The sequence below is a fragment of the Alexandromys fortis genome, unplaced genomic scaffold (assembly GCF_014885135.2).
Source record: "Alexandromys fortis isolate MF-2015 unplaced genomic scaffold, M_Fortis_MF-2015_v1.1 scaffold_87, whole genome shotgun sequence".
In the NCBI taxonomy this organism is placed as follows: domain Eukaryota; kingdom Metazoa; phylum Chordata; class Mammalia; order Rodentia; family Cricetidae; genus Alexandromys; species Alexandromys fortis.
In genome coordinates this window covers 8048288-8076016 of record NW_026067971.1, presented here as the reverse complement: position 1 = coordinate 8076016, position 27729 = coordinate 8048288, and the positions used below count along the sequence as shown (strand labels likewise).

At 44.8% G+C, this 27729-nt stretch overlaps 1 protein-coding gene across 4 annotated transcripts in view; it reads left to right on the top strand.

The window, feature by feature from the left end:
- Nucleotides 1–27729, top strand: part of Gak (cyclin G associated kinase) — a 54774-nt gene that overhangs the window by 18132 nt on the left and 8913 nt on the right. For 2 of the 4 annotated variants that reach the window (XM_050155838.1, XM_050155841.1), the window contains 14 exons: nt 337–460; nt 3778–3827; nt 4368–4516; nt 5507–5629; nt 7230–7363; nt 10569–10763; nt 11202–11319; nt 11756–11835; nt 16976–17169; nt 18697–18843; nt 19949–20347; nt 20788–20958; nt 22020–22142; nt 24457–24573. In XM_050155838.1, the coding sequence (XP_050011795.1) occupies nt 337–460; nt 3778–3827; nt 4368–4516; nt 5507–5629; nt 7230–7363; nt 10569–10763; nt 11202–11319; nt 11756–11835; nt 16976–17169; nt 18697–18843; nt 19949–20347; nt 20788–20958; nt 22020–22142; nt 24457–24573 (2124 nt within the window). The remainder of the gene's footprint in view (nt 1–336; nt 461–3777; nt 3828–4367; nt 4517–5506; nt 5630–7229; nt 7364–10568; nt 10764–11201; nt 11320–11755; nt 11836–16975; nt 17170–18696; nt 18844–19948; nt 20348–20787; nt 20959–22019; nt 22143–24456; nt 24574–27729) is intronic. The other 2 variants (XM_050155839.1, XM_050155840.1) reach the window with 2 other exon arrangements.

The window sequence follows — 27729 nt, the reverse complement described above, 5'->3', positions numbered from 1 at the left end:
TTGAGGGTGTCACCCTGGTCTCAGAGTCCATTTTTGTTGGCTTTACCTGCACTCACTTTAGAAAGAGTATCGTGCAGTTACCATTTTGTCCTGTAGTTACCATTTTGAGACTGTGACTCATAGTTGGTACAGTTCCAGGTAGAAACTGGGTTTGATGTGTTCACATTGCCTTCTGTGCCTACATTACCCATTCCTTGAGTCTCTGAAATTGCTGGAAACAACAGGCTATCACTTGCTAGTGGGAAAGATGGCTCACTGGTGGGTTTGAGGGAATCTGGGGAAGCAATGAGGCTTCTTGGGGACATACTCTTGACCTACTGTGGCTCTTTCCTGTAGTTATGACTCTGGCAGAGTATGACCAGCCCTATGGTGGGTTTCTCGACATCCTGCGGGGCGGGACAGAACGGCTCTTCACCAACCTCAAGGATACTTCCTCCAAGGTCATCCAGTCTGTGGCTAAGTAAGTGTGAGGGCTGTCCTATCCTATTCTTTGCCTGTATGGAGATTTCCCCAAGGCAGTGTTATATACATTGTAACCCTCTGTTAAGTCAGCGCTGATCCAGATACAGATTTGAGTCTGGGACCTTGTCTTAGTTTGGTTTCTGTTGATGTGATGAAACACTGACCAAAACCAATCTGGAAGGGAAAGTGTTTATTTCAGCTTACAGGGTTATATTCTATTATCAAGAGAAGCCAAGATAGGAACTGCAATCAGGAAACTCTGGAGATAGGAACCGAAGCAGAGACCATGGAGGAATGCTGCTTACTGTCTTTCTTTCTATGGCTTGTTCAGCCTGTTCTCTTATGTAGCCTAGGACCCCCTACCGCATAGGCCAGTCTTATGGAGACATTTTTCTCAATTGAGATTTCCTCTTCACAGATAATCCCAGCTTGTGTCAAGTTGACAAAACACTAACCAGTGCAAACCTGAAGCCCCTGTCTGTAGGACCCGAGACAGAACTGACTTGGTGCACCATCAGCTCAGGATCTCCTTAGCTCTGCCAGTAACTGGCATGATGACTCTGTTCTTTTTCTTTGGCATCAAATAGATGAAGCAGTTGCAGGGCAAAGTGTCACCCTCCAGCATACTCCCATTGCTAGAAGGCAGTCTCTCTGAGAAACCTGGGACACAGTAGGTATGAATATGTGCTTAGGAAAGTCAAATGATAGCCCATGAGCCTTGGTGAGCGTTCCAGAACAGCACTGTGTTAAAGGTTACTCCATCAGCTTTCTGGAGGGCATTGTGACTAAATGCTCGGGTAGTCTCACTGGCCCTTACAAGGGTGTCTGCTGCTGTAGTAAGCACCACTGGATCATAGTGCTTGCAGTCCCCAAACTTCTACAGTTGATGCAACATCCTTTTCTTTGTTTTGTTTTGTGTGTGTGTGTGTGTGTGTGTGTGTGTGTGTGTGTGTGTGTGTGTGGGAGAGAGAGAGAGAGAGAGAGAGAGAGAGAGAGAGAGAGAGAGAGAGAGAGACTGTTTTATGTTCGTAGCCTTAGCAGTTTCATGTGTTTGCCTTGTGCCAGTGAGGGAGTGCACATGGATGTGGTACATTGTGGAAATAGTTACTTGAGCATACAGATGCATGTGCCTTCTGCCTGGAATATATGCTTAAACCACTGGGCATGTCCAGCCTTTTGATACTGTAACATGATCTCTGTCTATATTAGGGTTCTTTAAAGGAACAGAAATGATAAAATGAATATTATATATTTTATACAGGTTTTATTAGATGATTTACAGGCTGTAATCTGGGTAGTCCAGTGATGATTGTCTCATGACAGAAAAGCCAAGAATCCAATAGTTGTTTAGTCCACACTGCAAAAGTCTAGTGAGGCAGTCACTCCGGTATTCCCATTCGGTTCTGTTGGGTCTATCTCAGGCATGATTTTTCCTTTTTTATCTTTTGGGTGTTTCCTAGAGCTTTATTTAGTACTTTGGCTTTTTCGCTCTCTCTAAAGCACCACTCCTCACCATACTGCTGCTTGTTTGTGATGTTGCTGACCCCCATACCCAGGTCAAATGGCATCTCTCTCTCATTCTTACAACTTTGAGTTTATAATAAACTTTAAAACCAAAGCAACAACAACTCATGATTTTTAAGTAAGTTTATGTTTTTTTTGTTGAGCTATATTTATGACTGCCTTTGGCTGTATGAAACCTGTGGGCTACAAAGTAGACATAACTGGTAAGAGTCACATAACTCCTGTGTTTATTAAATTGATTTAAATTAGCAGTAAATTCTGTCATATTTTGGTTATATCATATGTGAAAATATCCAAGTGTGGTGACAGGTGGCAAGAGTGACCACTTCAGTCACTCTTGGTTGCTTGAGGCTGCTTGATGTTTTAGAAGTCAAGATCTGGGCCACCCTGGTCTATGTTGGGTACAAACCTATGTGTAGGATATACTGTATGTGGAGCCCTAAGTGATACGCAGTACCTATTGTACACCACTAGGTGTCTCGCCTGTGCTTTCCTGTACCTGACCAATGCTGAGGCACGTTTGTCTTCCTTTAATGCTGTCATCTGCTTTATATTTGCACTTCACTCTGTTTACCTTTGTAGCCCTGATTGATATGAAACTCACTATGTAGACCAGGTTGTCCTTGAATTCACAGAGATCAGAGATTTGTCTGCCTCTGCCTCCAGAATGCCTGGATTAAAGACATCTACCACCAATACCTGGTATCTTGGTTACTATTGGGTTATTGTTTTTGTGAAGAAAAAGACTGGAACTAATTAGTTCTGATATGTGGCCTGTTAGTTTAACTGCCTTTTCCCACCAAAATTTAAACACCAGATAAAACTATATTTAGTAATGCTGTTTGTTGTCTCAGAAAGCCCTTTATACCCTAAGTTAGCCTGTCTTGAATAGGTTCAAATGACATTTGAAACTGTTAAGATTATCATAATCAGTGAATGATGTCAGTGAATTATAGTGTATGTCTGTTCCTTTTCCCACCTGACCCTCTGTATTGACCCCTTGTTGACTCTGCTGATACCAAGTGAGCCTTCTTCAGCTGTCTCTGACTTTCCTGTCTTGACCTCTCTGCCCAGTTATAGTGTACTACTCAAAATAGTTATGCAACACCATGTATCTTCCTCTCTCCTCCTTTCCAGCTTATCTTGGCTGTTCTAGCATATGTGCTTTTTGGTTTTTAAGAGGAATTGTATGTAGAATAAGTTTGTTGAGTTCTTGCATAGTCGTTTAGGATTTGGTCTGTATTTTTGTCAGTTTTGCGAACCGATCTAGGGGATTGGTTCCTAAGAGTTTTTGGTGGCCATGAGCAGTGATGTGTCTTGGTCACTTGGATGTCTTTGTTTCCCTCCAGCAATGTCTGCTGTCTCCTTTTAGGCTTGTACAGGGCATAGGGTGTGCTCTTGACTCAAGTTGCCCATCACTGCTCCTATCTAGCCCCCTAAAGCAGTGGGATCAATGACTGATGTCTACACACCCTTGTCTTTATTACTGTCAGGATTAGCCCTCAATGTTTTTGCCTTGGAGAATACTTCAGAAAGCAAAAGATGGCTAAAGCCCTTCTGGGACTGCTGTCTCCCACTTTGAGGTGTTTTATGCCACTTCTCATTGGGTGTCAGCTCATACAGCAAAGTTACACACAAGACCTTGTGCACATGCACACACATACTTCTCATGGGATGCAGCCTGCCAGCAAGGTTACCTCAGCATTCTAGGACTTGGGCTCCACTTAAAGTTCTTAAGATATAACTGCCAACTGTGTTTTCTGTAGTGATGGAATGTTCTTTTCATTCCAGCTATGCAAAGGGTGATCTGGACATATCTTATATCACATCCAGAATTGCAGGTATGTCTAATTGGATGATAAACATCTATAGGGGACTTAGACAAGGGGCCCAGTATGCCTCTTTAGCCTCTTTGGTAGTCATGGATTCATCTGAGGTATGACCTGGAGACTGCCCAGATTGGTGGTGGGTAGGTGGCCTATGTTGAGCTTATTTCTTGGCTTAGGAAGAGGGCAGAACCAGTATCAGCCCAGTAGCTGGCATGATTAGAACTCTGAGGGTGCAAAGGGAATAATGTAATAGTAGGGCCATGCATATTTAGAGCTAGAAAATCTAGGCAAAAAACAATAATCAGAAGAGCTAACTGTAGCTGCTATAGACCATGATGTGTATGTATCAGGTTTCTTGCAAACTTTTCCCAGATGTCTGTGATTAGCTTTGTAAAATTTCCTGTGTTGTAAGCTTGCACACCTCCCACTGCACAGGCTGAGGGGCATAAGAGGGTGAGAAGAGCTTGTGTTTTGCTAGCTACCCGGCTAGGAGGCAAGCACAGCCCAAGATGGCAATCCTTGAGCAGCTAACTTGAATCTACTCTGTTTCAGTGATGTCATTCCCAGCAGAAGGTGTGGAGTCAGCGATCAAAAACAACATAGAGGATGTGCGGTTGTTTCTGGATGCCAAGCATCCAGGACACTATGCTGTTTACAACCTGTCTCCAAGGATATACCGGGCTTCCAAATTCCACAACCGGGTAAGTGGCTTTGAACTATTTTTTATGATTTAAGTCATTCTTTCCCCAGTGAAGTACAGTTCTAAGTGATGGATCTGCACTAGCCTGATATGGACAGTGCTCGCCAGCTGCCAGGAGCAGAACATGGCAGCTGCCAGGGAGGCTAGGGCTAGAGGTGTAGCCGGGGCTGGGGTTAGGCCAGAGTGTGAAGGGAATTCTGCAACACACACACACACACAATGTGATGAAAACCTTGGGAAGATTGTTGACTTCCAGGAACCTAGGATGACCTCCCCTTTACTGCTCCTGGGTTCCAGGACTGTTCAGTCATATAATCTACTTGGTGACATTCAACACGGGACTTTTCACATACGTAATGTGACCCCAAAGCACAGGAAAAGGTAGCTCTTTTTGCAGTACCAGTGAATGAATCTTGTGGCATAGGTCACTCATAGCCAAGAGAGATGTCACATGAGAACCCCAGCTGAGAAAGATGCTCAGAGACACAGCCCACCATATTTATTAAGTCATTCAAAAAAGGACAATTCTGGGGGACCAGAGAGATGGTTCAGCAGATAAAGGTGACTGCTGTCAAGCCTGACAACAAAGTTCAGTCTCTTGGACCAGAAAATCAGCTCTTACTAGTTACCCTCTAACCTCCATGTACATATGTTCTGTGGCACTTTTGTTTATGTACATACATGGACACACACACACTGGTTAAAAAAATTATTTAAGAAAGGACAGTGTTGCTGGGCCATGGTGGTGCATACCTTTAATCTCAGCACTCAGGAGGCAGAAGCAGGCAGATCTCTTGAGTTTAAGGCCAATCTGGTCTACGGAGCAAGTTCCAGGACTGCCTGGGCTATACAGAGAAATCCTGTCTCAAACAAACACACTCACACACAAGGGACTATCTTGTAGGCAGGAACATGGTAACCATGTGGAGATGCCAGCCAGGTTTTTTGGAGCTGGTACAGAAACTCAGCTGAGTGAACTTTTCCCCCACAGGTCTCTGAGTGTGGCTGGGCAGCCAGGCGGGCACCACATCTCCACGGTTTGTATACTCTATGCAGGAACATGCATGCCTGGCTCCGGGAAGACCACAGGAACGTCTGTGTTGTGCACTGCATGGTGAGTTGTGCTGGCTACTTACAGCTTTGGGCTTGATGGACACAGACTCCCTGGTGTTTTCTTCTCCTATGGGATAAGAAGCACTCATAAGGGCCCTTTATGGTGATCTGAGCAGCAATAAGCCACTCCTCTGGGAGAGGGGTATGCATCTTGAGATAAATGAGGGTTTTTTTAAAATATTTATTTATTTATTTGTTATGTATACAATATTCTGTCTGTGTGTATGCTTGAAGGCCAGAAGAGGGCACCAGACGTCATTATAGATGATTGTGAGCTACCATGTGGTTGCCGGGAATTGAACTCAAGACCTTTGGAAGAGCAGGCAATGCTCTTAACCACTGAGCCATCTCTCCAGCCCTGATAAATGAGTTTTTACCTCAGGTTTTCCTAACCACAGAGTGAGGGAGAAAAATTGGGACACCTACATGCAGTGTGACACCCAACAGGAAACACACTTAGGGCTCAGCCCTGCTTTACTGCACCTGTGTTCTGATTTTTTGAGACAGGGTCTGTACATACCCTTATTGTTCTAGAACTCACTATGTGGACCAGACTGTGTTGTGGGATGTTTTACTTTTGGCTTTTTAAGGGGTTCACCTTACCACTCCCAAATAAACACACAATTATTATTACCTGTAAGCCAGCCAGCCTTAGCTGGTTTGTTTCTTGCCAGCTTTTCTTAACTTATATTATCCTGACTACCTTTTGCCTCTGGGCTTTTATCTTTCTCTATTTCTGTATACCTTTCTTCTTTCTCCGTGGCTTGCTGTGTAGCTGAGTGGTTGGCCCCTAATGTCCTCCTGTCCTTGTTCTCTTGCTCCCCATTCGCCTCCTTGTTTCTCTTTTATACACTTTGCCTACTAGCCCCACCTGTCCTTCCTCGCTTCTGCCTCGCTATTGGCTGTTCATCTCTGTCTTAGCCCATCGGGTGTTTTAGACAGGCACAGCAACACAGCTTCACAGAGTTAAACAAATGTGGTGGAAACAAAAGTCACACAGCTGGAAATAATATTCCCTAACAAGGCTGGCCTCTAACTCACAGAGATCCACCTCTCTACCTCCCAAGTTCTGGGATTAAAGGCGTGTAACATCACATCTGCTAAACTGTTAATAAATATTACAACAAGAACAGTGGTAAGATGAACCTGGTGATACTGACCTGTATATAATCTCAGCCACTTGGGAAGCTGAGGCAGAATGATCACAAGGTAAAGGCCAGCCTAAACAACTAACAAGACCCTGTCTCAAAATAAGTGATATAGCATTTCCCTAGCATGCAGGAAGGCCTGGGTCCAGTTCCCAGTAACACAAATGAAGATAAAGATGTTGATGAGAGGTCTTGGGAAGGAATTAAACATAGTGAGACCAGCAGGCCAACCTGAGTGGGAGGCCAGCCTGTGTACTTTGTTACTGACTGTTATCTTCTGGGCTCTGAATTCTCACTGCACCAAGCATATTACATGTTCCTAAACAAGCCCAGCATGAGGTCCTTCTCTTAGGCCCATAGACAGTTGGGAGGTGTATAGGAACTGCTGTGGGCCCTCATCTTTTTTATACAGGGCCTATGCGTAAAGGAAATTTATTTCTTTCTCCATTCTAGGATGGGAGAGCTGCCTCTGCTGTGGCAGTTTGCGCATTCCTGTGCTTCTGCCGTCTCTTCAGCACTGCAGAGGCTGCCGTGTACATGTTCAGCATGAAGCGCTGCCCGCCAGGCATATGGCCGTCCCACAAAAGGTACCAGGTGATTCTTGCTGGGGACAGTGATGCCTACAGCTTTTGTGATGCTGCCTTCACTGTGTTGGACCTAAGGTCAGGTACTTTAGTTTGTTCCAGGCCAAATTAGCATCACTGTGGCTTCTAGCTCAGCCCCCAGACCTGTGCCCACAGGTATGCAGCAAGTGTAGATCACAGTTGACTTTCAGCTAGAACTCTCAAGGTATGATGGCTTCCGACTTGTGATGGCAGCCTCCTGTTGAGTGCCTGGGTACCAGGTTTTCCAATAAATGTGTGAACTTGGTGCGGCTATGTTTTCTGTGGGATCCAGCCTTGTGTGGACTCGGAAGGTTATTTGGGAATACACTGTGAACCTTCAAACTTTCAAATATGAAATGTTACCCCGCTTGTTCTGAGGTCACAAAAATGCATATAAGACTCACTGAGACATTCCTGTTGACATAAAGTAGGTCTTTCACTCACCTGCGATGTAGGTTGTTTCCAGGTTCTGGCTATGACAAACAATGCGGCTATGTTGAGCACATGTCCTTGTGGCACGATTGAGCATTCCTTTGGATATATACCCAAAAGTAGTATTGCTGGTTCTTGAAGAAGGTTATTTCCTAATTTTCTGAGAATCTTTTTTTTTTTTTTTTTTTTAACATAGGGACCCACAAAGCTCAGCCTGACCTAGATCTTGCTATATAGGCCAGACTAGTCTTAAACTTGCACCACTGTCCTGTCTTAGCTGCCCTCATGCTGAAATTATAGACATGAGTTGTCATGTCTGGTTAAAAAGCAAATTATTGAGGCTGTGCCTGGCTTTGCCACCTCGTTCATTCTCTGTGGAACTACTTCATTTGCTATGTCCACTCTTGTTTAGTATTCACCATTCCCCTAGAACAAGAGTCACATTTGAAAGTCTAGGTCTAGAGAGACACTGCCCATCATAAATGTCCTCTGAAACAAGGTTTCTGTGTAGCTTTGGAGCCTGTCCTGGAACTTGCTCTGAATACCAGGCTGGCTTCGAACTCACAGAGATCCACCTGTCTCTGCCTCCCGAGTGCTGGAATTAAAGGCATGTGCCACCACCGCCCGGCTGTCCTCTTGTCTAGTGAGTACTTGGAAGGGCATGGATCAGCCTTCTCACTGAGAAGGAGAGTGGGCTTTGATATGAGCAGCAGAGCTGTGAGGATGGGTGGAGCATAACACAAAAAGCCAACATGGATGCTGTGTGAGGCAAAACTCCAGGCCAGTAAGGGACCCTACACTTTAGCAGTAGTATTAGGTGCTCACTGCCTGGTGGGTTGGTCATCATGACTGCAATGTGTTCCTCGGGCCATATAAGGAGAGTGACTGTACATCTCTGTCCCTTTCCTAGCCTCTGTTAGGGGTGGCTGGAAGGATTTTAGCATGTTCAGCTCTTAGTTTTTTGTGCTTCTATTTCCCACATGTTGGGGCCTGCTGGGTCAGAGATGTGGGCAGCAGAACTGCTGAGGGTGAGTAGAACATAAAACAAGACAGTGTCTCTGAGACTCCACCAGGAACCCTGGTGCCTCCACTCTTGTCCTAATAGTGATTGGTACGACTTCACATCGATGCCCTTTACAAACCCCTTATAAACTGGGGCCCAAATGCCATCAACTCGCTTCAGATGTAAAGAGCACTGAAGAGATGGTGCATTTGTTGTCAGGATGTATTTGGCTGGATACCACATGGGAAGACCCAGAATACTGTAGTAGGCATGAGTAAAGCCTTGGGGCATTGTGACAGAGTGTCCCTTCCTGGATGACTGTTCTCCACGGTCTCAGGAAAGCATATACAGTGTCTAGTCCTTTCTTAGGGAAATAAACAGAACCAAAGAGCACTTTGGAATTCAGAAGGAAATTTAAAATAGCTGATGAGTCTACCAAAGACCCTAGCAAGAAAAACAGACAAGATGGAGGGGTGTGGATAGTCACATTAGTAGAGCTGCACCGCAGTAGTGTGAGAATCTCAGGCTCTTAGAGGAGTAAACCATAAAAACACACACACCCCCCAAAAAAAAGTCAGAAAAGCTCTATTGTCAGTAGACAAAGTAGATTCAAGCTGAGCATGGTGGTATATACTTGTCATCTCAGACTGGGAAGTTAGGACCAGGAGGACCAGGAGTCGAGGCCAGCCTGGACTGCATAGCAAACCTCTACCTCCAAAAAACAAAAACAACAACAAAGCTGATCATAGAGGCACATATCTGTAATCCCAGTACTTGGAAGCAGTTAGAGGCAAGAAGATAAGAAGTTCAAAACCAGCTTTAATTATGTAAGAAATTTGAGGCCAATCTGATTTATGTGGTCTTTGTCTTAATCAAAATTTATAGTATGGTAAAGCTGAAGAAATGGCTAAGTGGTTAAGAGCACTTAGATATTCTTGCAGAAAAGACGTGGGTTCAATTCTCAGTGCCCACATGATGACTCAAAACTGTATATAGCTCTAGTCCCAGGGGATCCAGCACCCTCTTCTGGCCTCCAGGGTACCAGATGTTGAAGTGCTGAGTAGCTCAGTATACATGCAGACAAGCACTGACACACATAAAATAAAATAAATTAATTTTAAAATAAAAATTTTTAAGATTGACTACCATTATTCTCTCAGTAGTCAGTAGAATAAATACACACAGTATCACCGACTTCCTAACACTCACTGCTGTAGAATGTTTCACCATAAATACAAAGATAACATTTCTTTCAAACACATGTGGAACATTAAAGCAACCTCATTTTGAGCCATTAAGTGTGTGTGTGTGTGTGTGTGTGTGTTCAAATTCCTCTGGAACTGAAAATAAAGGTCATTGTGAGCTGCCTGATATGGGTATTGAGAATTCAATTAGGGTCCTCTGAAGAGCAGCAAGTAGTCTTAACTGCTTAGTCTTCTCTCCAGCTCCTAAATAAAAAAAAAAAAAATTGAAATTATACATACAAAAATACGTTCTTGGGCCCTAAGGGTTAATATTTCAAAAAAACTTCTAACCAACTCATGGGTAAAAAAGGAAGGTAAAAAAATCTCAAGGGATTTAAAATACTTTCAAAATATAGTAACAGATTTTTGAAGAGCAACTAAAACAAACCTTCAAAAGGAGATTTATGGCATTAAATACTTTATTTGAGAAGAAAAAATGACTGATGTGTTTGTCCTGTCCCCTGAGGATACATCACATACTTGAGTGACAAGTGCATGTCTGCTTTAGGTATATTGAATATGTATGTGACATGGTGGCAGAGGAGCCCATCACACCCCATAGCAAGCCAATGCTGGTGAAATCTGTTGTCATGACCCCTGTGCCATTGTTCAGCAAGCAAAGGAATGGCTGCCGACCATTCTGTGAGGTCTATGTTGGGGAGGAACGCATAACCACCACATCCCAGGAATACGACAGGATGAAGTGAGTACAGATTTGGGGTGACTCACCCCTTGATGTTTTGTGTCCTCTTGCAGACTTCTGACGTAGAAACTGTCATGTGTTCTGGTTGACATGTGCTAGGTACAAATGACTGCATGTTGGGCTAAGGGTGGAGGAGAGGGATGTATGTGCAAGAGTGACTTCTTACACTTTGGAGGCAGAATCAAATGGATCTCTGAGTTCAAGGCTAGCCTGGTCTGCAGGGCAAGTGCCAGAATAGCTAGGGATACATAGACAAACCCTGTCTTGAAAAGCAAACAAAAAGAGTAATTTCTTGTAATAAATATTCTGCTAGCAACCTATATAAACAGCTAGAGAAAGTGTGGATTCAAGTGTTGGGTAAAATCTTAGAACTCTTGTTTTATTTATTTATTTGTCTGTTTATTTATTTTAGCTTACATAAGGCTTAATGTGTTCCAGGGAATTTAAAATTGAGGATGGCAGGGCTGTTATCCCCCTGGGCGTAACAGTTCAAGGGGATGTGCTCATCATCATTTACCATGCCAGATCCACTTTAGGAGGGAGACTGCAGGCCAAGGTAAGTGTTGCTAGAGCTGCTTACTGTGTGTTTTGGCCTCCTGATTGACCTTTATCCAGGGAGCTGTAAGGCATTGTTCCGTAAGTATTTGGGCCAGTCCTCAATGCTCTTTGTGTGGCATGTGTCAAACGGGATTTTAGCCTGAAAGGTCAAGAATTTCCCCATGAGCATAAGCTATAGTCTTGATGAAGAGCTGTTGTGCTTAGCTTTGGTGCCTCTCCTGCCTCAATCCAAGCTGCTCTGACCCTTATGCAGGCATCTTCTCCACTCTCACCAAGCATTTGGCCGAGAGTACCAGCCTCCAGATAGTGTTATCCTATCTGTCCTGTGCTTTAAGTTGTGCGTGCCCCATCTAGCAGCTTGTGTTCTTGGGGAAGAACTCTGATCCGGGATTAGTATACACTCTCAATGGGTCTCCTGTGCTGGTCTTTTGTAGATGGCGTCCATGAAAATGTTCCAGATCCAGTTCCACACTGGGTTCGTGCCTCGAAATGCAACCACTGTGAAATTTGCAAAGTATGTTGGTGTTGCACTGTGCTGCTGTTGGAGAGGGACAGGTACCCAGAACCACTAGCTGAACACATGCATATGGGTCAGTCCCAAAAAAGAAAAAAAAAAGGCTAGCAGGTGAAAGACCTGCCACGTGATACTGACTGCAAAAGTGGCCGTAGGCCCTTGCGTGCTTGTGTGTTCTGCCCCTCACACTTTACAAAGGGCCGGGTGGCTTCCACTTTGTACCCTGATACCTTTGGACTGACCCTATGCATCTCTTTTTAGAGTTTAGCTAGTTAAGTCTTGATGTGGCATAACCAATGAGTAGCAAAATTTATTCCACATTTCGACTCTTTATTCTGTGCACAGGGCTCTGCTGGGAACTAAGTTTGGAGGTAACATGCTGGTCCTACCTTCTAGAAGCTTGGTCTGCTTTTACAGACAAATGTATGCACAAACTCTACTGAGTAATACCCCTGTAGGCTGATAGAGGGCTTGCAGGATGCTGTTGTATATACTAGGTTCTAGCTTGTGGTGAGCAGCTGGCATCACTCACCAGTTGAAGGTTGTTGGTGTAGCCTCTAAGCATCAGGATGTATTTTCAGATTCAGGTGTGTGGGTCTTGTAGCGGACTCTCTGCTCCATTGAGCACACTTACCAGCCTGGGCAGAAAGGAAGTGAGTGGTCCAGGAGCGAGCAGAGGATTTCCAAGGGCAATGCCACAGCCATGCTGTGTTCTTCAAGGGGAGCACTAGACCAGGGTACCACAGGTCACAGCTTCAGAGATTGTGTGTGTGTGTGCGCCCGCTAATCTCTTGCATTTGTCTCTTTGATATTGATACTTCAATCTCAATTTGTTTGAGGCAAAGGTCTCTTACTCTGAAGCTTAGGCTCATACCGACTATGTAGCCCAGGCAAGCCTGGAGCTCATGTTGATCCTCCTGCCTCAGTCTTAAAAGTGCTGGAATTACAGGTGCCTCACTCTTTCTTGCAAACAGTAGTTTCTGTAATTTTCAGCCACGGTGGAGGCCTGGTTAATTATTTTTTAAGACCAAATGATTAAAGAAAATGTAGATGAAAGGTTATATGATTTAGGTATTAGAGTTAATGAGAAGGAACTTTTAATAGTTCTGACTAATACTAATATGGTTTGAGTGTCTCCACAAATATTCATGCTGGAATTTAATCTCCATTTATAATTATTAAGAGGATTAAAACTTCATCTAACTATGTTGTGTGGGAGTCTGGCTTTTGGGAGGCTGTTAAGGTTAAATGAGGCCATGAAGGTAGGGACCTGTCCATTAGCTTTTTATAAGAGGAAGAGGACTGGACTAGGATACTCTGTCTGGCCAGTGCCATCTAGGACCCCTCACCAGATGCAGCCACCAGTCTCAGACCTCTCAGCCTTCAGAACCATGAAAAGCATAAGCTTTTATTCTCTAAATCAGTCTTGATAGTATTACAGCAGCACAAAATGTTTCAAGACAACCTATTTAGGAAATCAAGGGGAGGACCAGCAAAGTAAAGGTACTTGCCACCAAGCCTGATGACTTGAGTTTAATTCCACGGGCCCAAATGGTGGAAGGAGAGAACCAGCTCCTGCAAGTTGTCCTCTGTCCTAATTCAGGCTCACTTGTGTGCATGTACACATACACACCCATACAAAATAAATACATTAAAACATAATAAGGAATTAAAAAAAAAAGAAATCAGAGAGGAAAGAAGATTTTAGCAGACCAGGAACATGGACACAAGACAGATGTGAATTCCAGAACTGAAAACAAAACTGACATGAAGAATTTGAGAAATGTGCTGGCAGCAGAGCAGGCACAGTGAATTGTAAAGAATAAATTCTTGAGACTGGGCATAGGGGAGATGAAGGAAGGCTGGACCTGAAAATCTGAAGTCAGAGGAGAAGAACAGATTCAGCTCCTAGGAGAGCAGTAGACATGTAAGCCCGTGGGGTGTCAGGTCTTTGCATTATACAGGGTTTTCTAAGAGCAAGAGAAACCCCTGCTTCAGAACATAGTAAAACTGATAACAGCTAGACAATAACAAGCACATGGTAGGCAGCCGTCATGATTGTCATGGGGACCAGGCTGACTAACATCTGTTAGTGAACTGAAGAACTAGAGGCCAGAAGTCAGTGCGGTAACATCTTAGGAGTGATGAAAGTATGAGAATTCTGTATCTAGGGAAAGTGCCCTTGGATGGTGTGATTAGCTTAGCAGATGTGTTCAGGGAAATAGGAATAGTTATTACCAAAGGGCAGACAGACAAACTGGAAACAAGCCTGAAACTAGTTATAAGATATGAGGAAAATTGGGATGTTCCCTTTAGTAGGTAAAATTGTGTATTGATTACCATAAAAAACCATGCATTATTGTGGGCTTTAAGATTTGTTTGGAACTGGCTATGTTGGCCCACAGGTTTAGTTCCAGCATTCAGGAGGCAGAAGCAGGTGGATTCAAGGCTAGCCTGATCTACTTAGCCAGTTCTAGGATAGGTGGGACTGTATAGAGAGACCCTGCCTCAAGAAAGAAAGAAAAAAAAGATTTGTTTGTAGTAAAATACATGACAGCAGCACCAAAGAGTCAGGAGAGACAACCAATGAAATGTTTCCTCATTAGCCTCTGAGGCCTGAAAGTCAGCAGTGTGCTAATTGTAGGCTAAGGAAGTATGTTATGATTCCACAGAAAGCAGTAAAGAGCTTAATAAAAATAGAGGAGAAGAAAAATGGAACACAGATAGGATTAATCTAGGTAAGATCAGGATGGAGAAATGAAACAGAGCCAGAGGAAATGGACAGAAAATAAGCAAACCCATCCCCAGTCTGATTCCACATGTACAAAATATGCCACATGAAAGATGATGCTATCGTGTTGTTTAAACAAACAACTCAACTAAAAAGAGACCTCAAATGTGTGTAGTTTACAAGAGCCGTGTTTTAGAAATATACATGCAATGATGACTAAAAAGGCTAAAAGTGGTAGAATGGCCGCTACCTCAGAAACACAGGCTAAAGAGCTAGTCACTGTCAGCAACAGCTGGTGTGGACCACGGTGCGATGCAGTGCTTTGAGAGGAAGCAGTGTGGTGTGATGAAAGGAGTGAAGGCAACGGCAGACCATTCATGTGTTTGTGAGCACCCATTAACAGAATGGTTAAACTACATTTGCTGTCATGTCTTTTTTTGGCCAGCAGAACAAGTAAATAAATCATTATATAGATCTTTAATACAGTGACTTGAGTTTCTCAAACTTCAGTAACTAGGGAAAAAAAAATGAAAAAACAAACTTGATTTCTCTTGTTTGAAGTATCCAGTGTATGGTACTGCTGTTTGAGTTTGGGGGAGCTTCCAAACACAGAAGTATGTTTTGAGTACATAAGCCTGCAGTAAGGCAAGGGTGTTGACAAGGGAAGCTACATATAAGTGCAGCAGATTGCTCTTCAGAGCAGCTGAACTGTAGCTGTAGAAAAGAATTGCAAGACCATCAGATCAGCTTGAGTGGGTCAGTCTCTGAGTTGTCCTGTGATTGAGTGAGGGTCCCTGGTGAGTTTCAGTACATCATACTACAGTCACGACACAAGTCAGAATATTGTTTACAATGTACTACATGTGTGAGAATACCCTTCACTTCTCATTGGGGCCTAGACATACTGGTATCCACCTTCCAGGGCCTGTGAGCTGTGTCTTAAAGCCCAGCTCCTAGCCCCTGCTCACACACCCTCATTGTGCCCTCACTGCCCTGCTGGCTAGGCTGGGCAGTCTCAAGGTCAGTTGGGCAAGGAAGTTAGAAATGAGCTGTGCCCAGAAGTGTCATCGACGTGTCTTAGAGGCTGAGCCTGCCAAGTACATAGAATACGTGGGTTCTCCTGCCTTGTCCCTCCATCCTCATTGATGGCAAGTTTCAGCCTTTCCTCCCGGTAGCCATCAGCTACATGTAAGCTGTTTCTGCCTAGCCCCATGTAGTTACTGAGTTATGTCCCAGCTGAAAGACACAATTGGAGGGAAAACCCCTGTCACTGAGCCAAGCCACCTTGCCTGTGCTCTCTAATATGCAGCCCTCTGCATCCCAGGCAGGAAGCATAAACTGGAGGCCATAAACTTCGCGGGCTCACCTGCATGCTTATTTTATAATAGTAAGAAACAAAATGAACCATTGCTTTGCCACCCAGGTCACCACTCTTTCCTCCCCACCTCCCCAGCTTTCCTTGCACAGTAGTATAGATAACTACAGTCACAGATTCAGAGAAGCCCTTGGGACCAGGAATACATGGCCTCCCTTGGCACCCAGGACACCCCTGAAAATAGGTCACGTTTCTTAGATTTTGTTGGCAATGGTGTTAGTAGGTACAAAATTTACTTTAACATACAGAGATATTATGTGGCAAATGTGAAAACCAGGGTATGTTTGTGACTCTGGGATGTTCAAAATGTAGGATTTCTTAGAGCAGGGTGGAGCTACCATGTCGGGACAGTTTGTAAAATGATTAAGGTTGCTGCCTGCAGGGTGGCTGCTGTGATGTCTGAAGACCCTGTGACCTCCCAGCTTCCTGCTTTCTGCCTGTTCCTCTTCTCACAGCCCAAGTGGCCTCCCTGGATCATCAGCAAGTCTTACTCCTAGTTTCTAATAACTGAATCCCTGAGGTCCTGGATTTATGATTATCTATTTGGGATTTTTGCCAAGGGGCACATATTTTTGTAAAAATCTATTTAAGATTTCAGAGTACCTGATTTGAAACATGCAGATATCTGTAGTATGTGTCTGCTTAGGGGTGAGGAGTGAGACCTAGGGCCTCTCCTCTGGTCAGGGCTATGGGTCTGCTTTGTGGAACTTGCTTCCCTGTCTTCTTGGATGTAGGAGTCATAGCAGCTGTCCTGTAGTCTCTCTGAGCACTTAGCCTCCCATAGACTTGGAGAACACAGAAATCTAGCTTATTAGTCTTTTACATTAACAGCCAGGGAAACCCTGCCCTGACACTACGGGACCTGGGGAGTGATCCTGAGTACATCAGCCCTGCTGTAAGTGCCTTGTGTCCCACAGGTAGGGATGGTTATGTGTCCACTGCCTCTCCAGCGGTCTGTTACCCTTTCTGCGGATGCTGAAGGACTTCTGAAACATCCTGGCCACTACTCACACACTCCCTCTCGGTACCTGTAGGTATGACCTGGACGCTTGTGATATTCAGGAGAAGTACCCAGATCTGTTCCAGGTAAATCTGGAGGTGGAGGTGGAATCAAGAGACAGGCCCAGCCGAGAAGCTCCACCTTGGGAGAATACGAGCCTGCGGGGCCTGAACCCCAAGATTCTCTTTTCAAGCAGGGAAGAGCAGCAGGACATCCTGTCTAAGTTTGGTAAGCTATGCCCTGACTCTCTCAGTGTACTTAGATTTCTAGGAAAGATTTACCGGAACAGGTCCTTTCCCCCTGATTTGGGCACCACTTCCTGATCTGTGCTTTCCTAGGTGCTACTGAAGGTAGCAGAAACTCATTGTTTGATAAGGTGCAGCTATGGTACCAAGAAAGGTGACACATAACACTGTGATCCAGAGGCCTTTCATGGGTTCATTAGCCACACGAAATACCTGGGCCTGACATGGGCCCAGCAGGGAAATCTATTCTCTTGCTCTGCGAAAACAAACTCTAGAGCAGTTGTTCTCAGCCTGTCAGTCGTGACTCCTCCAGCAAACATCTGTCTCCAGAAATGTTCACATTACAATTCATAGCAGTAGCAAAATTCCAGTTACGAAGTAGCGACAAAAATCATTTTATGACTAGGGGTCACCACGACATGAGGAACTGTATTAAATGGTCACAGCATTAGGAAGGTTGAGAATCACTGCTGTAGAGTGAGATGCTGTTGCTCTCTCGGTACATGAGCCAGGAGCTGTGACTGGAAGGATTCTGATGTGGGAGTGTCATATATCAATCTGTTGATTTCATTGGTTAAGTTATAATAAACCAGCTGCTTGGCCTCATGGCTTGGAACATAGATGGGAGGAGTAAACAGAATAGAATTCTGGGCGGAAGAGGAAGTGAGGTCAGACTCTGCTCTGCTTACGGAGAGACCGGACAGCTCTGCTGGAGCAGAGACGCCATGCTCAGCTCTCCCAGGCAACTCCAACCCACGATGGACTTAGGCTAGAATCTTCCCGGTAAGTGCACCTTGGGGTGCTTACACACATCATTAGAAATGGGCTAGTCCAGGTGCGAGAATTAGCCTGTAAGGGCTAGAGTTCATGGGCCAAGCAGTTCTTTAAATGAATACAGTTTGTGTGTTGTTATTTCGGGCATGAGCTAGCCAAGCGGCCGGGGTGTTGGGGATGCAGCCCCGCTGCCGCTCTTATTTCAACAGGATTCCCTCCAGAGTTAAGTTCGCACCATAAGCTGACTCAGGTTATATGCTCTGGGGATGACAATGTAAATGCTCCATTGAGAGTGGGACAAGCAAGACCTGTGGCTTTCGGCATGGCTCTCCACTCAGCATAGGTGTCTCCTCTGTTTATGTCAACCCAGTTTCTACAAAAAGTGGACAGGCTGGGCTTGACTTGCTGCTTGCAGCTTCTTTATCATCTGGGTTTGTACATTTTGTATTTTTAATCTGCAGACAACTAAGTATTCTTAAAAGGAATATATATGTTTGTGTGTGTGTGTGTGTGTGTGTGTGTGTGTGTGTGTGTGTTCTGTGAGTATGCTGTGTGTGCTCATGGATGTGACACAGCATCTGAATAGAAGGATGGTGGGAATCTGCCTGCAGCCAGACCTTGTTTTCAAGGAACTGGTACGGGTGTCCCTATGGCCTACCTGCCCTGTTGCTCTGGCTGTACCTTGCCCAGTGTTGTGCCTGGCACAGGTAGCCTGATGCCAGCCTTTTCCTGGCAGGGAAGCCAGAGCTACCCCGGCAGCCGGGCTCCACAGCTCAGTATGACGCTGAGGCAGGGTCTCCGGAGGCTGAGATCACAGAGTCGGACTCACCGCAGAGCAGCAGCACGGACACCAACCACTTTCTTCACACGCTGGATTGGCAGGGTAGGCATAGGGCACAGCTAATCCTTCATCCTTCCTTGGGGACCAGTCTGTCCAATGCCCCTGAACTCACTTGTCACCACTAACTTTTGACATCAGGTTCTATTAACCACACAGTTGAGCATTCTGCAAGGGCCATATGCTAAGGTCAAGTACTTAGATTAAACTTCGTAGGGACAAGCAGAGTTGAGGTATCCTTAGAGGGACTGCAGATCCTACACTTTGGCCTGCTGTGGGAGGAATTGTGTTGGTGAGGACCAAACCCCAGGCCTCATGCATGTCTGAAAATCCTCTACAACTGAGCTACACATTTAGCTGTGTGCCTGGCACATAAATTAAGAACAGTTTGTATATTCTTTTATGATAGCAATAGACACACATACATGTATATGCCCATAAAGCCTGAGGTATCAACTTCATTATTGATTTGAAATTATTTACTGACCAAGTCTCTGTACACATAGTCTTATTAGCAGACCCAGAGGTTCTTAAGAAGCAGAGAAGGGGCCTCAGTAGAAGGATAAACTGAACCATGGTGGTTGATCACTTCTCCATTTGGGAGTTACATTATGTTTTACTGCCTCTAGTTTCTGCTGAGCTTCTTAGACCCTTCTTCATATCTTATAGCCTAGTTATTACAACTAAATACCTAGGATCTTCACCTTGACCATTCGCCTCCTGGACATATCCCAGGGTGTAGCACTGCCACTCACTCAGCAAATGACATTTCCCCTAAGAAATGCTATGGTATGTCCCCTGCTAGGTTGTGATTTACCAAGGCTATCCATAGAGATGGAGAGGCTAGCAGGTGGACCTCTTTGAAGTTGGGCTCTGGGGAAATGGAAGAAAAATCCTAGAACCTTGGCTTCTTTGCTGTTGGATAGAAGCCAGTATTGTGGTTCCAGGGTGGGTGGTCTGTGAATTTTAAGCCTCAAGGTATGTGCTCTGACGCCCAAGGTTGGCCACAGGGGTGGGCATGAAGATCCTGGTATTGGCTGTGTGGTTGCAACCTGGGCCCTACTGAGGCTTCTGGTTATGTCAGCTTTTTCTGCTCTCTTACAGCTACCCCAGCATGTGAGTCAATCAACCGATGGTTTTCTTTCCACAGAGGAAAAAGAACCAGAGACTGGTGCAGATAATACCTCTCCTAAGGAGAGTCAGTCTGTCCTGATTGCAGACAGAGATGGAAGTGAAATGTCAGATGAAGAAGAGCCTCCATTCCCCAGTGAAGAGAGGGAGCCAGGGTCTGGAGAAGACACACCAAGGCTGGCAGCTGGGACCAGACAGCAAGATTTAATATTTGATGTGGGCATGCCTGCTGCCCAACAGGACCCTGCACCGCAGGAAGAGGGTGTGGATCTCCTGGGCCTGCACTCTGAGGGTGACTCAGTGCCTGCTGCCCCCTTGCAGACTTGCAGGGTCCCCTCCAGCAACACTGACCTGTTGAGCTGCCTTCTTGAGCCATCTGATGCTGCTCAAATGGGAACTCCTGGTGACCTGCTTGGTGGTGAGGCTCCTCTGCTTCTGGCAAGCCCAGTTTTTCTTCTTGGGGTACAGAACACCCTACAAGGACACTGGTGTACATTTCAGTTATGCATAAAATTGGTTCCATAGTAATGAATCAGGGTTAACCATTCCTGCCATGTAGAAAAAGGATCTTCACTTATATTGACATCTGGAGGGGGGAAACTGCCTTCTGGAGAAATTGCTCGTGGCTACATCAGTTCCTACTCATAAGCCAAGATTGCCTGCTTTGGCTTCAGGGGTGATGCTCTGTCCATGGGAGAGTCCTAAGCTGTGGGGCATTAGGGCGGGGGGCCATGTATCCCCAGGTAGGCTGCTGAATGGTCTGAGTGCATATGTTGAGGAAAGTAGAGACCTCAGAGCAGGGCTCCTAGGATACAGGCTAAGGTATAATGCTTGTCCCTGCCCCCCTCTGTTTCCTAGTGGACCCATTTGACCAACTCCTACTGTCATCCAACTCAGATGCCCAGCCCTGCTCCAAGCCTGATCTTTTTGGAGAATTTCTCAATCCTGACTCTGTAGCTTCCTCAGCTGCCTTCCCATCCACCCACAGTGCCCCGCCCCCATCCTCCAGCACTACTTTCCTGCACCTAGGTGAGTATGGCCATGATGACTATTACATAGAAGCCACAGGCTTGTGCTTGGAAGGGCCTAGGAACTCCTACTTCCTACAGGCCCCTGGGGATAGTGCTCAGGGATAGATCAGTGGGCAACAGGGCCTTCTGTCTACTGCAGCTATGGTGTAATGGGGCTAGCATACCCCTTGGTGACTTTCCCAAAGTCGAGGGCATCTCAAAGCCTGACAGGACACATTGGTGTCTTTTTCTCATCTCTTTAAGTTGTGTTTTCAAATTTTAACTGTCTCTTCAAATCTGGGACAGGTTCCACCGCTGTTTACAGGCCTTCTTAGTGGGCATTTCTCTGACTCTGGAATTGTGGCTGTGACTTTAGGAATAGGCAACAAGACGTATAAAGGCTTGTGTGTGTGTGTGTTGGAGCAGCAGGCATGGCCCATTTAGACAGAAGTTGGGGTCTGGGAAAGGAGAGGCCAGGCTCTCACTCTAGCCAAATCTTGACGAGAAAGCTTAGTTCTTTTTCCTCACAGAGTCGATGGTCTACTAGGGTATGTTCCAGAGGACAACTGACTGCCCTGAATGCCTTGTGGTGGAAAGTGTGACATATGACTGTGCCATGCTGGGGTGGATGCTTGACAAGCAGAGGGCACAAGGACCAGTTCCAGATTTTAGGGAGTTTTTGAACATGGTTGTGAGCCCCTTACTCATCATGGGCTATGTATGTTAGGTTTAGAGAAAGGCAGAAAGGCTCTGAGTGCCCTTTCAGAAAGGCAGTATACAAGTGTTGTTATCACTGCCCTGTGAAGATGTTGTCTGATCAGCCTAGTGGCTATCTGCTACATCCTCAGGACTATCTAGCCCAGCCAGTTCCGAGTACCAATCCTTTGAGTTCACAATACCAGCTACCAGGTGTCTGAGCAAGGCATGGCCTCAACTGCTTAGCCATACTGGTCCCCTGAGTTGTTTGCTGGACCAGTAGGTTGCCTTCTGCTTGTGTCTGGAGGTGAGAGAGGTTGCCAAGCATCATGTGAAGTGAGACAGCACATACACCAAACCTTGCTTTTCTCTGGCTCCTTCCAGGGGATCTCAAAGCAGAGCCCAACAAGGTGATAGCTTCATCAAGCCACCCAGATCTGCTCGGAGGATGGGATACCTGGGCTGAGACTGCTATGCCCGGTCCGGCCTCCATGCCAGTACCAGAAGGTATGACCATGGGCCCCACTGTTAGCTGGGCTCTCAAGATGATTACTGTGGACATGGAGTCTCCACATGCCCTTTTGAGAAGAGGATGAAGAGGGCTTGCTTGCCTTCCAGTCAGCCCAACGTGTGGTGACCACAGAATTCTCTGTTGTTTGTTCGATGGGAACACAGACACTCGATAATTGCTTCATACTTTTGAGTACAGTCGTGTCTGGTCCTCCTGCTCTTCCATGCTGTTCCTTTTTCGTGAAGGCAAATATGTTTCGGAGCATACTTCCATGCTTGTGTGTAATTGATTGCCCTGTTTGTTTGCCCACACTTTACCCTCATGTTTTTCTGTGTTCTCTGAAGGACCCTTAGAAAGACTGTCATGTGTGCCACGGTCCCTGTGGGTAACGTGGATTACAAGGAGTAGTTCATATTTGTGAATATCCATCTGATCTTTTTGTGCACCTTGCTGACATGACACATTCTGATGCAATAGTTCTGTTTGCAAAGTCTTTGACCCACATCCCCCTTTGAATACTATTTCCTCAGTTTATTTGCTCAGGAACAAGAATTTCTATCTTTTGTTTCTCATCAGAGTTATATTATAAATTTAAAACATTTTTCTAGTTTAGTAAGCATCTTTTAAAAGTTGTACATTTATTTTAATGTGTGTATGAGTTGGCACGTGTGTCAGAATGCCGTTGTAGAAATCCCAGGACAATCTGTGGGGCTCAGGTCTCTCCTGTCATGTGAATTCCAGGGATCAAATCAAGTCATTAGGATTGGCAACAAGTCTCTTCACTTGCTGAGCCACTTGTTAGCCCCTGTAGGTGCTTTCAGTTTGCATTTCTTTATTAAAGATGGGGTTGACTATTACTTTGTATGCTTTTGGTTGTGGGGTATTTTTGTTTTTGTTTTAGACAGGATTATTTCATGTTCTTTATTACTCCCTTTTTACATTGGGAATTTTTTAAAAAAATTTTAAATTTAATTTTTAAAAAGGCTTCTACATGGTGTTTATTTTTAGGGGAATGCAGGGGAGAGTGTGCCTGTCATGGCAGGCATGCAGAGATCAGAAGACAACTTGGGTAACTCCATTCTCTGTTTTTACTATCCAGGCCCCAGGGATTGTAATGTATTAGTGATTGAACTCACGATATTAGGCTTGGCAGCAAATGCCTATACCAACTATGCCATCTAGCCAGCTCATATTTTTTAATTATTATATGCATGTATTTGTATGTGAGTGTGGATTTACACCTGCTATATAGCACGTGTGCATGCCATGGCACACATTTGGTGATCAGAGAACAACTTTTTGGAATCATTTCTTTCCACCTTGTTGAGGCAGGGTCTCTCATTTCTGCTGCACATACTGGCTTGCAAACTTCTAAGCAATTTTCCTGACTCTACTTCCTGGTCACCAAGTGCCAGGATTACAGATGCATATATCTATATCCAGCTTTTTCACAGGGATCAGTCTCAGGTCATCAGGCTTACATAGCAAGTAAAAACCTACTGAGCCACAATAGTTTTGTTTTGTTTTGAGACAGGATCTTACTGTGTAGCTCTGGCTATCCAGGAACTCACTAGACCAGACTGGCCTCGAAAGCAATAGATATCTGCCTGCTCTTCAGAGATAACTCTCATTCTTTTAAGGATTATTTTTTATGGGTGCAAATGTTATTACATGGGTGCTGGGATCTGAACTTGGGTCCTCATGATTTATTTATTTATTGTCTTTCACATCATGCATCTCGATCCCATTTACCTCTCCACATCTGCATATCTGCCCTCTGCCCTTGCAACTCCTCCAAAATTAAAATTTAAGATTTAAAAAAAAAAAGTCATGTCATGGAAGCTGTAGTGTGCCACAGTGAGTTATACAGTATACCCTTTTATCCATGTGTCTTTACTCAACAAGCGCTTTCAGCCTCCAAGCCATCTGTCCATCTCCATAGCCATCATTTTTAATGACTAGATAATATTTTGAGTAGTTACACAATAATTATTTCAAGATGTTAGGCTTAGACTAGTCTCAAATTTACATTATTATATCATAAAGGAAGTCACATTTTAGATATATTATAAAAAGTAGTGCTATGAAGTCAAAACAATGAGGACGTTTTCTGGCTCTTGGTACCAAATGTTCAGTGATTTCCATGAGGAACAATATGGATGCTGGTGCTAGCCACTGTGCCAGGTGTGCCTGTGTGTTCTGCTCACTGTCCTTAAAGAATTACCAAACCTTGAGTGGGGATCAGGGACTTTGGAACCCTGTTATTCATTCTATACTGTGCAATTCTAATGGCCTTAATCCTTTTTCCAGGTCCCCTCTTCTCTTCTGGAGGTCACCCAGGCCCACCAGGTCACCACCCCAGCCAAACCAAGTCTCAGAGCCTAGACCCATTTGCTGATCTCAGTGATCTCAGCTCTAGCCTCCAAGGTAATGAGGGGCCAACCCTATGTGCCAAGAGGCTCATTTTCACCTTCTACTACTGTGTCCAGGGACCCTGGGAGCTTGTGTCTGCTTCCATTCTGAATGCCCACTGACTGAAAGACTAAAAATGGGAGTTGCTAGAACTAATGATCCTCATGGCCATGCAGTGAGTGCACCAGCTGACTTCAGGATTATAGTGTGTCCAGGAAGTAAGGACAGTCTAGGAGTTGATGTGGCTCTGCTGAGTACTGGTGTAGCATCAGCATGCACTTGATAAGGGTCGGTCACCTCTTGCCGCATCCATGCCTGTCTTGGGGCTGACTCACATTTGTGTCTCCTGTCTTCACAAGCTGAATTGTACAGATAATGTCTCACTCAGGTTTGCTTTCTCAGGTGAATCTCCCTAGGACTCCTGGCTCCTTGGTCAGTACCTCTTCTTCATAGCTTCTGAGACGGGAAGTACACTAAGCTATATAGGTGAGGCATGTAGGATATTGTCAGGATGCTTGTTGGCAGGTCACTTGCTTGCTCTGGCTTCTGTCTCAGGTAGTAGTGATGTCACTGACTGAAGCATGGCTGGCCATAGCTCAGCTGTAGCACCACACTGGGCACCTGACATCCTCATTTCTAGTTCCTTATCCTGTGACTCATTGTTTCCAGAACTGATGTTCTGGGTGGACCCTTGTCTGCCCCTTCTCCTCCTCTCTGACTTCACTCTGTTCTTAGGTTGAATGGGGAGTTCTTCTCTTAATCATGCTGTTAACATCCTTTGTGCTATTTTTTTTCTTAATGGTCTCCATTTTTTTTTCCAAATTGTACTATATTTCTTGGATCTTCTAGGAGTTTCTGCCTGATATCTTTGTTTTTCCTCTCCCTATGTGGATTTGGGGTTGATGCGTCTGAACACAGGGTAGGGCTGTAGGCATCTTCTTAAGAAAAGTGTTTGCCTTCTGAAAGGTAAGGAGACCTGTCTGGTCCTGTACAGAGCTAGCCCTCAGCTCTTTTACACCCTGGGAAACAGCAGCCCTAAAGGAAACCAGGCTGAAAACTCAGCAAGCCCAAGTCACAAATGAAAATGCAATATATACCATTCATCACAATGGCTGCTTGACTGTCCTAGGCCATACTTGGTAGCACAGAGTGCAGGTTCCTCCAACAGGATAAAAGAATTGAAATCACAGTGTATTCTGGCCTTCAGAAAATCAGTGATGGTAAGAATACAAAGGAAAACGGTGCTTTAAATACCACATGTGTCAGCAGGGAGGCCCAGGAAATAGCCGTGTTTCACTGCAACAAGGGGAATACCTTGCATCTTAGAGGGACCTGGCACATAACAGCTGGAGGTGCTAGAGTGTGTAGGTTACATGCTCTAGAAAAGATGAACTAGTGGGCTTTAATTCCAGTACTTGGGAGGCAGGAGCAGGTGGATCTCTGAATTTGAGACCATCCTGGTCTATAGAGAGTGTTGCAGGACTACACAGAGAAAGATGGAATATGTCGTCATGACAAATGACACCTCAAGGGGTTTGAGAAAGAAGATCAAAATCTATAGCAATCTGGAAAAGGGAAAAAAATGTTTTTAATAAATGAAACAGGGACTGGGAATTTATGTCACTTAATAAAATGCATGCCTACGGTATACAAGACCTTGGTTTTAAACTCTAGTACCAAATCAAGTGTAGTGGTGGTACACTTATAATTCCAACACTTGGAAGTAGAGGCAGAAGAATCAGAGAAGTATAAGGTTGTCTTTGGTTGCATAAATGAGTTGAAGGCTAGCCTGAACTATTTGAGATTCTTGCTCAATAATGAAAGAATCAATGAAACAAAATGTTGCTTCTTTGAAAGTAGCAGTAAAAAATTTATGAGACTGACCAAAAAGGAACCATAGCACACGCCATCAGTGTCGGGAATGGTCAGGATCTGTAGGGATCCAGAAGGTGGTGAAAGAATAAAGTCAAGTGCTAGGAGGGAAACTGGCAGCATCCAGATATGCAGGTACCTCACAGGTAGCCACTGCCAAACTCCAGGCATGAAGCAGGGCATTTGAATAGTTTGTCACTATGAAGAATGAATTAAAAGGGAACTCCCCAGCCTCCAATGAGTTCACTGGAGAATTTTACCAAATGTTTATATGACCAGTTCCACATAATCTTTTAGAAAGCTTAGAAGAGAGGAAACTGACTTTCCAAAGTGCATATGCCAAATTAGACAGTTCAGGAAAGAAAGCTGTTGAAATATGGAGCGGCGGGGCTGCGTCCCCAACACCCCGGCCGCTTGGCTAGCTCATGCCTGAAATAACAACACACAAACTGTATTCATTTAAGAACTGCTTGGCTTATGAACTCTAACCCTTACAGGCTAATTCTCGTACCTGGACTAGCCCATTTCTAATGATGTGTGTAAGCACCCCAAGGTGCGCTTACCGGAAAGATTCTAGCCTAAGTCCATCGTGGGTTGCAGCTGCCTGGGAGAGCTGAGCATGGCGTCTCTGCTCCAGCAGAGCTGTCGGGTCTCTCCGGGAGCAGAGCAGAGTCTGACCTCACTTCCTCTTCCGCCCAGAATTCTATTCTGTTTACTCCTCCCATCTATGTTCCAAGCTGAGGCCAAGCAGTTGGTTTATTATAACTTAACCAATGAAATCAACAGATTGATATATGACACTCCCACATCACTTCCCCTTTTTCTGTTTAAAAAAAAAAAAAAAAAAAGAAGGCTTTAACTTAACATCCAAAGCTCTAGAAATGACAGAGACATCTCGCTGCCTGGACAGTCACCCAAAGTTCCTCTGTACCGTTGGGGCATCCATCTTCGGCCTACAGGCCCATAGTTTCCAGCAGACATTTCCACAAAGCAGGAAATTTCAAAGGCAGTCACTATCTGCTTGTCCTGAAGAATGTCTTGCAGACTCTTTCATGAAGCAGGAACCCCGAAAGATCATCTCACCTTTAGGCAAGTTCAGCAGTCCTCTCTCTGCGGGTTCTCTGTGTCCAGTTTATGCAATAGTCCAGGCAAGAGCAGTTTCTTGCCAAATGGCTATCAAACTCCATAAGGATCCTCTTCGATGCCCATCTTCCTCTTGAAGTAGATTGGTGATGCCAGGAGCAGAGTGTCTCATTGTCATGAGAAGTCCTAAGTTATTAAAACATTTAAAATGCCATA